Consider the following 12,306-nt stretch of genomic DNA (forward strand, 5'->3'; position numbering starts at 1 on the left):
CAGAGTTGTCTTATTGGTGTAGATACCAGCACCCATCACAGGGCCTGGCCCTGACATATTCAGTACTTACTCATCCGGAGGTATTATGGTGAAAGGAAAGACAGTAAGCTTTGGAACTAAACAGACTTAGGTTAGAATACCCGTTCTGTCTCTTACTGTTGGATGAACCTTGGAAAATTACTCTGGGGCTGTTTTTACAACTATAAAATGGGCATTAAAAAATGCCTTCTTCACGTGGTTTGGTGACTATTATACATGAAGTGTGCAAAGCACCAGATGTGTTATAGTCTATAAATGGAGGTTGCTGCTCTGGCTTTTTACTATAATAATTTGTTGAATGGGTGGATAGATAAATAAATGAATGACCCACACTCAAGCTGCGATGCCCCTTAGCTGTAAACACTCCCCAGCTTGACGCTGCCTGCCTAGGCCAAAGACGGCCCCCAGGTAGCAGGTTTCAGCTTCTCCAAGGAGCCTGAACGCCTCTTCTATTAGTAGTTACCTGCCCTTCTGTCCCCACCTCCACCCCCAGCCACTAACACACACACACACACACACAAGCAGCTCTGTTCAGCCTGACACATTCACAGCTGTCCCAGAGCAGGGATTCTTATGTTTGCTCCCAGGCCATTAATGGAATGCGAAGTCCTCAAAGGCAAGTCCTCTCTGAATTCCTGTGGGTAGCACGTAATTCCAAGACTTTTATTTTTATGTTTGTATAAGGACTATATGCTGGTAATTTACTAAGTGAGTTATTAGGAATTACTCGTATTTGCTATTCATAAACTCAAATTAGCCCGTTCCTAAGTTCCCCAGGGGCTCTAATTCAGTTATGAAGACAAGCTGCCTCTAAATGCCCAGACTGCTGCCTCCGCCTTCAGCCAGATGCTTAGAATCCTGTGACCTGGACGAAAGTCAGGTTGTTAATCATTGCAGTGTCAGACTTGTTTTGAGTTGGTTGTGGTGTTCAACGACTGCTCTTCTTGCTTTTTAATTAGAAATTAGAGTTCATTTGACTTCATCATTATCATATTAGGTTGTGGAGGCTATTTGGTTAACCCAGTAACATGCAATGATACATATTTGCAGGAAAAGTATTTTAGGCCTCTAATTTTCTAATTACTAGATTTTAAGCTATGAACAAATTGTGGTGAAAGCATGAATCATGCATATTCTCTTGCTAAACAGATACATATGTAATCTAACCCCAAATGTGCTTATGTAGTTGTTTTAGTTATTTATGACTGCATGACTAACTACCCCAAAACTTAGTGGCTCAATAATCATTTTATTATTCCTCATGATTCTGTGCATCAAGGAATCCAGCATGGCTCTACAGGGACAGTTCATCTCCACTCAGCACCGTGTCTTCTAAGGCTGTAAAATCCAAAAGGGCTCCTTGTCTTCCGGGTCCAGCATCTCAGCTAGGATGGCTTAAATGACTGAGTGCTGGCTGGAATGGCTTGATTGGGATCTTACAGTGGGGCTTCAGTTCTCGTTATCAGCTGGGTTGGTCAGTTCTCCTCCAAGTAATGGTAAGCCTCCCTCTGTCCGTGTGGCCTCTCTGTTATGTCCCCAGCAAGGTGGCTGAACTTCTGCATAGCAATTAGATGCTCCCAAGAACACAAAAGTGGGAGGTGTCAGGCCTTCTTAAGGCTTAGGCTTGAGATTGGCACGGTGTCACTTCTACTGCATTCTCTTAGTTTAAAGCAAGTCACAGGCACAGTCCAGTCTTAAGGGAAAGGGACTGAAATGGGCGTGCATATCAGAAGGCATGGTTTCTGGGGGACCGCCAGTATAACAGACTACCACAATAGTCACAATTCATTGATGAATTCAGGTAACCTAAATAATTCCCAACATATGATCAGATTAAACATGAAAGGGACCATTATGTTTATAGATTATAGTTTATAGGTACGACATGTGATCAAAAACTATGGTGAATGTTTAAATTTTACACAATTTATTACAGTAAAAGGCACATTGCCATTAATCCCCTTCAAAATACTCATTGGGATAAGTGTGTTTGAAGTGAGGAGGAGTATTTTGAGGGGAATTAATGGCAGTGTGCCTTTTGCTGGAATAAATTTTGTAAAATTTAAACATTCACCATAGTTTTTGATCATACCTCGTAATTATCTTAATAAAATGTGTGCACTGATTCATACATTTTTTTATTATAAAATAAATGGCTCATAAGGGATATTATCAACAATTTTATGCCAACTTGTGTCTTTTGTTCCTCTCCAACTCTTTGTTACCACCCAGTTCTTTTTCTACTGGGACATGCAAACAAGTGTGGTAGGATTATCTGCTCCACGCAAATGGTCTCAGTCAAAAAAGGTTGAGAACCACCATTCTAGTGGTCAAGAAATGAACCCTTAGAAATCTTGTAGCAGCTAGAGCTACAAAGCAGACAGGATACTGTCTCCACCCTGAAGGAGCTCAGAGTCTCACAGGGAAGGCTGGCAAGTACACTGCAGTATGGTCAGTGCGATCTTGGAGAAAAGCCCAAGGAGCTATGAACATAGAAGATATACCCCGTCCAGTCCAAGTAATTATAGGGAATGTCTTAGAGTAGGTGATGCTGGAACTGCACTCCAAAGGCTACATAGGAGTGACAGAGTTGAAGAAGTATTAGCAGGAACAGAAGCCCAGAGATGGGGCAGTCATCCAGATGGGACTCCGTACAAGTCTGGGAAGAGAGGGAGTTTTTATCTTTCTAGCTTTTAGCCATTCTTCCCAGATAAAAATATACTCATTATGGGTTTGTTTTAAATCATCAGATGAATAAAAATAAGTTCCCCCAATCTGGTGCCATATTCATGAATTAATGTTTTCATGAGAGCAAAGAGGAGATGAAGAGGTGTTTGTTCCTGGATAATTGGCTATGACTGATTCATTCAAATGAATAGAGACCTGAGGTGCAATTCAATACCCATTGAATTTGCCGTCTTCCTTCTGACTTGAGATTTCCATGCTGACATCTGTTCAGAACAAATAGAGTTTGATCCAGTATATGAAATTACAGAGCTAGAAAATAAGTTAGAAACTACTATTCCCACCCCCTCATTTTATAGACAAGGAAACTGAGGCCTGGGAAGCTGAAGCTATTGCTGAGAGTGGAATAGCTGTAGGGACGTAAAACACCCTTCTCCCATCCAAACTTGACAATATCCAATCTGAATGTTATTTAGAAAACCCTACCACATTTTTTTTCCTGTCAAGAAAGATGTTCATGGTGGTAATAAGAAGACTGTTCATATTGTAAAGAGCACCCGAGATGGGAGCGATGAGGCAGCCTGCTGAAAGGAAAGTGCTGGGTGATGTCAGCAGGAGCAAGTCCTCTTGTACAACAGCTGTCATTTCTATCAAAGGGCAGAAAACCAGAGGCGGCCATCATGTGGGCGCATGGTCAGCAGTTGCCATCTGGAGAGTCAGGCAGTGTTTCAAGCCCCTAACTTTTCCTGATGGAAATAAAGAATGGTGCAGCTCCATCCACCGGGAAGCCGAGCACTGAGCTATAATGGAACAATAGTGATAATAACATGAATATTTGTGGCGTTATTGCGACATACACCTTTTACCTTGTTACTCCTCCTCAGCTCCTTCAGGAATCTTTTTTTTATTTCCCTTTGCCTGCTTCAGACACATTAGATGGCCCCATACTTCCCTGTACGTATCTGTACCACTACTCTTACCAGCTTGTATGTTTGTTATCAGTCAGGTACCATAATACAGAAATATAGAGGATCTAGGTGTTCTATGGGAACACAGCTGGGAGAACAGCTTAGTCGGTTCAAAGAGTTAAAAAGAAAAAAAAGCTATAGAAAAGTGAAACCAGATATACAAGCACTGATTTGCTATGGGAAGTAAGGAGTGAAGGGCATTCCAGGTAGATTAAACGCATGGTGTGTTTGTCAGTTCATTAACTAAGGTTTATGAGGCCTTACTGTGTGCCAGTCACATTGCCAAGTGCTAAGAATAGACAATAGGTTAATTTAGCTAGAATGTGAAGCATGTGGGGCAGGAAATAATTAAGGTGAGGATGAGGAGGTGAGTTATACCGTGGGTAAAGAATCTTATGGAACTGGCTGAAGAGCCTGCTCTTCATCCTGGAGTCCAAGAGAGGCCTCTGAAGGGTTCAAGCAAGTAAGTGATGGAGTTAAATTTGGTTCTAAATGAAGAATATCTCTATGAATAGATACAGAGTGATTCATAGCATACATGGTTAAGAGAAAAAAATAGATGTATGAGAGACAGTCCACAATGTGCTACCTTTTGTGTAAAAAAGAAAGGGAAATAAGAAAATATTCATGTATCTGTTCACTGATACAAAAATAAACACAGAAAGGATAAACTAGAAACTATAAGGAGTGCGTGGGAATAGATGGAAGGAAAGAGCTGGGAACAGAGTAAAAGGAATGGGAAAAAGAAAAGGAATGGGGAAAGTATACCTTTTTATAAAGTTCTGACTTTTGGAACCATACTAAAAAAGAATTATTAAGAATGAAGAAAAAACCCTCAGTGAAATGCAAACAGAAATGACTAGGAATGGGAAAGAAGGAACCTAAGTAATTTTTGAAAACAGTATTTTGAAGATATATGCTGTTGGCTGAAGACAAAAGAATTATAAATAAATCTTCAACTCTGTTTTATTTTTCACAGCGATGCAGCTAGCAGTTCTGAAACAACTTTCTGTATATTTCAGGATTGAGCAAATAAGTATTTTGTAGATAATGAAAACAGTTTTTTGGAGAAGGGAGTTTAAAAATATGGAAGAAGAGGAAGGCTACAATTGACCAAGTAGTTTAGAATGTATTTGGAAGTATGAGTATGTACTTAGAGTATTTATTTAACATAGATAAATAGATGACAGACAGATAGATAGATAGATAGATAGATAGATAGATAGATAGATAGATAGATAGATAGACAGATAGATAGATAGATTAGATAGATGGCTGGACAGAGATTAGATGTGTGTGTCTACATGCATGTATTTCCTAGCTCTGTCCCTAATAGGACCTAGAAGCAATGACACCCCAGTAGAAATGAGAACAACTAATGCTCAAACCTTGGTTTCAATTACCACTCTCCACTAAAAGGAATCAGGGCTTTGGGAAATGACTGATTTCAGGACTAAGACTGAGGAAGTACAGGATAAGCCTGAAACATTTTGTGGTACCAGAAAATAAAGATATGCTCAAAGGATGATGGGACTATTTCTAAAGAACAAGGAACCACTTTGAATGAGCTTTCACTGACCAAAGTTGGGACAATTCGAGAATCAAAACAAATAATGATAGTAATGGATTATAACACATTGAATAAAATAAGACTCCATTAATTTAAATAAATATATATTATATCTAAATACAAATCTATTTATGCTTACCTAAATATTATGTGTATGTTTTATATATTTATTTATGCTATATGTAGTATAAATAGTAAAAATAAATGTATATAAATAAACTGATAAAAAAGAAAAGGTAAAAGGAAAGCTCTTCCTTATAGTATAATCCCAACTAATAAATATAGAAGGAATGGTAGAATTAGAAATTCACTATCACAATAATAATTAATTCCAGCAAGAATCTTCAGTGGATACTAAAACTAGTAGGTAGAAGTCTGATGAATAATTACAAAATCATGACCTGGAGCAGGATAAGATCAAGTTTAGAAATCTACGGCACAACTATCCAACTGCTGTCAGGTGGATGTTAAAGTCAGGCTGCTGTGTGGTATTCGCAATAGCAAGATAGTAATTATCTGTGGAGTGCCCACTGTGCGATAGGCATTGAGCTAGGTAGGGGTTGGGGTGGGGTTTTTGCATATATTAACTCTCTTAATCCTAACACTAACTCAGTGAGATTTTTATTAGTATTTCCATTTTTGAGATGAAGAAACCAAGGTTCAAAAAATGAAAAACTTATCTACAGTCAAATAGCTAGCAAGAGGCCGAGCCAGGACTCAGGTCCAGTGCTTTCGGTTCCATGGTGTTTTATCCTGCACTGTGTCTGTGGGTCCTCTCAGAGCTCTATGCTTCTGAAAGAATGCAGAATGATATGATCAGAGGCATTCTTTAAAAAAAAAAAACATTTTTATTAAAATATAGCTAACATACAATATTACATTAGTTTCAGGGGTACACAACAGTTATTCAACATTTATATACCTAAAGAAGTGATCACCATGATAAATCCAGCAATCATCTGACATCGTACTATGCTATTGCAATATTCTTGACTATATTCCCCATGCTGTACATTACATCCCCATGACTTATTTGTTTCATACCTGGAAATTTGAACCTCTTAGTCCCCTTATCTTCCCCCCCCCCGCTTTTAATTTTTAAATTACAGTTGAAAATCAATATTATTTTATATTAATTTCAGGTGTACAGCATAATGGTTAGACATTTATATAATTTAAGAAATGATCCTCCTGACTAGTCTAGTACCCACTTAGCACTACACATAGTTATTACCATATTATTGTTCATATACCCTATGCTGTACTTCGCATACCCATGATTATTTTGTAACTGCAAATTGGAACTTCTTAATGTCTTCACCTTTTCCACCCTGCTCCCTAACCCTCCTCCCGTCTATCATCCTGCTAAATCTAGTGCCCATCTGACACCATACATACTCATATAGTTATTACAATATTATTGGCTATATTTCTTATGCTATACCTTATATCCCCATGACTACCTTGTAGTAACCAATTTGTACTTTTTAATCCCTTCACCTTTTTCACCAATCTCCAATCCCCCACCCTGTCTGGCAACCATAAAAATGTTCTCTGTATCTATGAGTTTGTTTCTGTTTTGTTTGTTTATCTCATTCCTTAGATTCCACATATCAGCAAAATCACATTACATCTGTCTTTCTCTGTCTTACTCCACTCAGCGCAATACCCTCCAGGTCCATCCATGCCACCACAGGTGGCAAGAACCCATTCCCTTCCCTGGCCAAGCATTATTCCATTGTATATTCCATTGTGGAGGCTGCCTCCACATCTTACACATTGTAAACAATGGTGTAATGAACATATGGATGTAGTGTTTTGGATTTCTTTGGATAAATACCCTGAAGTGGGATTACTGGGACCTTCTTTGTCTCTTTTTGTAGCCTTTAACATCTGTTTTGTTTGGGGTAAGTATTGCTACCCCAGCTTTCTTGTTTGTTTCCATTTTCATGAAATATTTTTTGATCTGAAGTGAGTCACTTGCAGGCAGCATATATAAGGGTCTTGTTTTCTTATCCATTCAGCCACCCTATCTTTTGATTGGAGCATTTAATCCATTTACATTGAAAGTAATTGTTGATAGATATGTAGTTATTGACATTTTATTATTCATACCTTTGATGTGTTTATGTGTTTTTTGTGTGTGTCTTAAAGAAGTCCTCTAACATTCTACCTCAATTTTTATGTTTCCTATCTCTTTGTTGAAGTTCTCCCTGGGTTCATTGAGCATCCTTATAACCAGTGTTTTGAACTCTGCATCTGGTAGATTGCTTTTCTTCATTTTGTTTGGTTCTTTTTCTGAAGCTTTATTTTGTTCTTTCATCTGGGACATGTTTTTTTGTCTCTCCATTTTGGCTGCCTGGGTTAGTTTCTGTCTATGTCTCCCAGATTAGTAGAGTGGCCTTATATAGTAGGTGTACTGTGGGTTTCAGTGGCACAAACTTCCTCGTCACCTGAGTTGGGTATTCCAGGTGTGTCCCTCATGTGGGTTGTGTGTGCCCTCCTGTTGTAGTTGAGCCTAAGTTACTGTTTGCATGTAAATAGGAGGGATTGACCCTTGGGCTGATTCATTGTGAAGACTGGTAGTAACTACAGTCTGAGGAGCTGTTGTGCTGGGGCTGACCCTATGGAGCAGGACTCGCTTTAGCAGGGGTCTGGTACCTGTCCAGTGTACCCTTTGGGTGTTTCATCCACAGAGGTGGCCAGGTGTTTCTCAGGCTGAGTTCAAAGATGACCACTGGGCATGCCAGCTCTGAGGTCTCAGGCCAAGTTCAGACACAGCCTTAGCTTGGGGCTACCTGGCACAAAGCAATCCACAGATGGCCACCACACATACTGAGCTTGGAAGTGCCTTGTAAATTCAAGCCACAAACCAAGGCTGACTGTTGCTAGTGCTGGCTTAGGGCTGCTCAGCCAGAAGTACAGGACACGCTGAAGCCAGATGCTGCTTGTTAGGGTTTTGTGAACCTTTGAGAGATTTTTGGAAAGTATGCAGCATGAGCCAAGGCAGACTATTGTACAGAAAAGCCACTGGAAACAGCTTAGGTGGGCTCGAAAGTTGGTTGGAGCCAGGAATCAGGGCAAACAAATAGTGTTAGCCAGATTGATGGAGCCTCAGATATGGAGACTGCCTGCGTTTATGCCAGGACAAGGGAAGGCTCAACAAAGAAACAATGGCTTCCTCCAGCACCTTTGTCCTGAAGAAAGTTGCCCCTCTGGCCCTTGCACTGAAGCCAGACAATTCAGTTTCTCCTCATATGACCCTGGCACCTTGCGAGCTGCTGCCCCAGTGCTGGAGCTCAGAGCAAGTGAGTCCATCAGTGAGTAAGTCTGTGTGCAGGTCCTTTAAGAGGAGCGTCTGGGACTAGTAGCCGTCCTGGTCTCACACAATCTCTGCTGGTTTTCAGAGCTAGAATTTATGGGGACTTCTCTCCCCAACACTGAAACCCTAGGCTGGGGAACCTGGTGTGAGGCTGTGACCCCTTGCTTCTCTTGAGGGTGTAGGGGACCTTTACAGCCAAGGTATCCCTCCCAATTTTTAATGGTCAAACGTGATTGTGGAACCAGCCTGTTCCACATCTCCTTCCCTCCTACCAGTCTCAAGGTGGCTTCTTCTGTATGTCCTTAATTGTAGAGCTTCAGTTCAGCTAGACTTCAGGTGATTGTCAATGATAGTAGTGCTGTAGTTTAGCTGTAATTTTGAAATGGTCATTAGAGGAGGTAATCACAGTGTTAACCTACTCCACCATCTTGACCGGATCTCCAGAGAGGCATTCTTATCCCAAAACTTTGAAGGTTCCCTCTTTCTCCTTAACTATATCCACTAAACATCTTGCTTCATTTTTCTCATCTAAAAATAGGGAAGAGAATGCTTACTTTACATGGTTGTCATGAGGACTAAATTATATATATAAGTAAAGCATACAGCACAGGGTAAAATAAGTGTCTGGCAGCAGTGGTAATACCAGTTGTAATGTTGAATTCCCCAGTATGATGGAAAATGTTTTTAAACTTCACCCTTGCTTTTTGACTGAATTGACAATCAGAGGCCAGATCATAAAGACTTTGTGTATCATGGAAAGAAGATTCCATCTTATTCTATAGGCAATAGAAATCAGTGAAGAGTTTTATTACCAAGAGAAATATGATCTGGCTGGCAATTTAGAATGGACCAAAGGGAGGAGAGCAAAACCCAAGGAAGGGGGACCAGCAGGAGGCTGTTGTCAGAGACCAGGTGAGAGAAGAATGAAGGTCTGAGTTGATGAACTGACTGGTGTGATGGAGAGGAGGGAACACACAATGGACACACTGTAGGACTAGTGCTTGAGTTTGGCCGAAGAGAAAGGGGGAGGTGCTCAGGGTGAGCCTCAGGTTTCTGGCCCTAGTATTGGCTCCTCTCAGAGCACACCCAGAATGCAGAAGAGAGGCAGGTTGAGGGTACGGGACAGTGCCAGTTTGGGGTAATTTGGGACATATAAGGGAGTCACAGTGACAGTTAGATATTCAGATCTGGGTTGAGGCATGAGCTCAGGACTGGAACAGCATGCCTGGCAGTCATTGAAGCTGTGGAAGTGGATAAGAGCCCTCAGAGAAGGGATTTAGACTGAGGAGAGGGCTCAGGATAGGATTCTGGAAACATCAGTATTTAATGATGGCAAAAGAAGAGGCGGAAGGAGACTGGACTAACACTCAGAAAGATAAAAGTCTCAAGAGAGTTGTTTTCTGTCATGGCAAAGGCTTCAGAGAGAGCAAATGAAGTAAGGGAAGCCTGCAAGGTGCCCGTCAGATTTGACCATTAGTCACTGGGACCCTTGGCAACAGCAGGAGCCAAGGGACAGAATCCAGTTGGCCTGTGGATTCAGGAGAGAATTGGACTTTTTAAGGAAAGAATAGAACTTGGATGTTCCCAGGGATTCAGGCATCTCATTCCCACCTATTGTTGGAAAGTTCTGATCGGTGGAAGGTCTTCCTTACAGAGCCCAAATCTCTCTCCAGCACTTTCCCTCAGCTCTCATTCAGCCTCCCAGGTCCACACCAGCCCATTCTATACACTGCAAAGAACTATCCAAATCTGCCTCCTCACTGGGTTGTCTCTTCCAGCCCCTCTGCCATTCCATATGCTCCAAGCTCCCCAGACTTGCCTTAAAGGCTGGCTCTCCACGATGAATCCTGTTTTATTGAAACTGGTCTTGTTCTTTGGTAACATCAGTCTTTATATCTCTTCCTATTAAATTGATTGCTTCCCAACATTTTTCTTCACCTCAACCCAGAATAAGAAATACATTTTACATTATGATCAGTATACATATGTATATATAACTGAAAGGAGATGCACTCTTATTTTCAATTCCACTTCATTCCATTCCATTGTATCCCATGCTATTTTGTGTTTGTAAGTGCTGATATTGGCCCACCACGTTAAGTTTAAGACCCACTGAACTGATTTAATGACTGATGGTATGACTGACAGAGCCACTGTGCTAGGAGACGCTCAAAGAAAAAGATGTTAAGTGTCCTAATCCATCCCCCTTTCCTCCCTCAGGACTCTCCACACTGGCGCCCACAGGCCTGCCCTCTAATCACTTTTTTATGATTCTGAGAGAAAAGAGAACTGCTTTAGTCACTAGGCAGTTAGCCAGCCTTGGAGGGTTGGGGGGGTGGTATTTGAATTTCCAGAGTGACTCATCGGGGGAAAGTAAGCAGCTCTAATGGTGGAATTCAGAAACCAGTAGAGGAGAGAGTGGCTCATCTTTCAAGTCACCCCACATAGGCTACTGTCCTTGTGCTTACAGATGAGGCATCCAACAGCCTGAGGCATTTTCATGCCTTGAGGATGCCCTTAGGTGCCTCTACTAAGAGACCTCTCGTAAGATACATTTAAAATTTCCCAGTGTTTAGGAGTATGGCCACCTATTCGTACAGGTCACCCATCCCCACCTCAGTCAGACACCTGTCTGGAGTTGTGCTGGTCTCTATGTCCCCTTCAGACTTCCCTGAGGAAACATCCGTCCCTTGAGAAACATTGCCTTCTATAAATCTTTCAGCAAAGAAAATTTGAGGATTTTCATTAATAAGAAAAGATGACATGTGTGTCCTAATACTCTCTTCCACAATGTCTTTTCTACTTCAGCTCAGGAAGAGCAAGGATTTCTGAATTTACCTTCACTACACATAGAATGATGTTGCCTGAGGAAGAGCAAAGGTCTTCTCTCATCGGCTGAAAGGTGCCTGCTGCTGCCATAGACACTTGGGGCCTCGAGAAGTGTCCTGGAGGGTGTGTCCATTGCATACCGGCAATGAGCCAGGCCCTGTTCTGGGGCACAGCTTCACCCTGGTGAACAAAACTGCGTCCCTGGCCTCCAACGCTCATACCCAGCGTAAAGATGAGTGAAGAACGCTGGGTCTCCCTTACTCCAGAAGAATTTGACCAACTCCAGAAATATTCAGAATGTGAGTAAATGGATTGACCCATCTGGGATGGGCTTTCCTTTTGGTTGAGGAACGTATTTCTGCATTGAAGAGCAGTACAATCACTGAAAAGCCAGAGAATGAGGTCAGGCCTGACAGCTTATAATATTTTCTCATATACACAGAATTAGTGTCTTAAACATAAAAACACAATTACACTCTTTTTTTTTTTTTTTTTTTTTTTTTTTTCACTCTTTAAATAATACATGTTCAGCATAGACATTTGGAATATCCAGGAGGAAAATATAAAGAGTAGGTTACAAATCACAGCCAAGCACTGTGAACATTTTGGAATCCTCGCCTCCTGTGCATATTGCTTTACATGGCTGAGTTCCTGAATATACCTCTTTTTCTAAGCCTGCATTTTTCCACCTGACCTAATAACATAAGTATTTTCTCAGGTCATCGAAACCTCTTTATAGCATAATTTTTGAAGGGCTGCAGGCTGCATGGTTACATTGTTATTCAATCATTTGCTCTAATATACTCTTGTGTTTGGACTAAATGCCTCTTTTCAGTAAGATCAGAATTCTGATATATGTCTCTTTCTTGACTTTGTTCTGGAAAAGCCTGGGC

At 41.1% G+C, this 12,306-nt stretch overlaps 1 protein-coding gene across 3 annotated transcripts in view; it reads left to right on the forward strand.

Moving 5' to 3' along the window:
* The window catches only part of DGKG (diacylglycerol kinase gamma), a 195,608-nt gene that overhangs the window by 24,154 nt on the left and 159,148 nt on the right, over nucleotides 1–12,306 (forward strand). For all 3 annotated transcript variants that reach the window (XM_081063127.1, XM_081063126.1, XM_081063128.1), the window contains exon 2: nucleotides 11,393–11,712. In XM_081063127.1, coding sequence (XP_080919253.1) covers nucleotides 11,646–11,712 — 67 coding nt within the window. In that variant the 5' untranslated portion in view covers nucleotides 11,393–11,645. The remainder of the gene's footprint in view (nucleotides 1–11,392; nucleotides 11,713–12,306) is intronic.

The sequence above is a fragment of the Rhinolophus hipposideros genome (genome assembly GCF_964194185.1).
Source record: "Rhinolophus hipposideros genome assembly, chromosome: 2".
NCBI classification, from domain to species: domain Eukaryota; kingdom Metazoa; phylum Chordata; class Mammalia; order Chiroptera; family Rhinolophidae; genus Rhinolophus; species Rhinolophus hipposideros.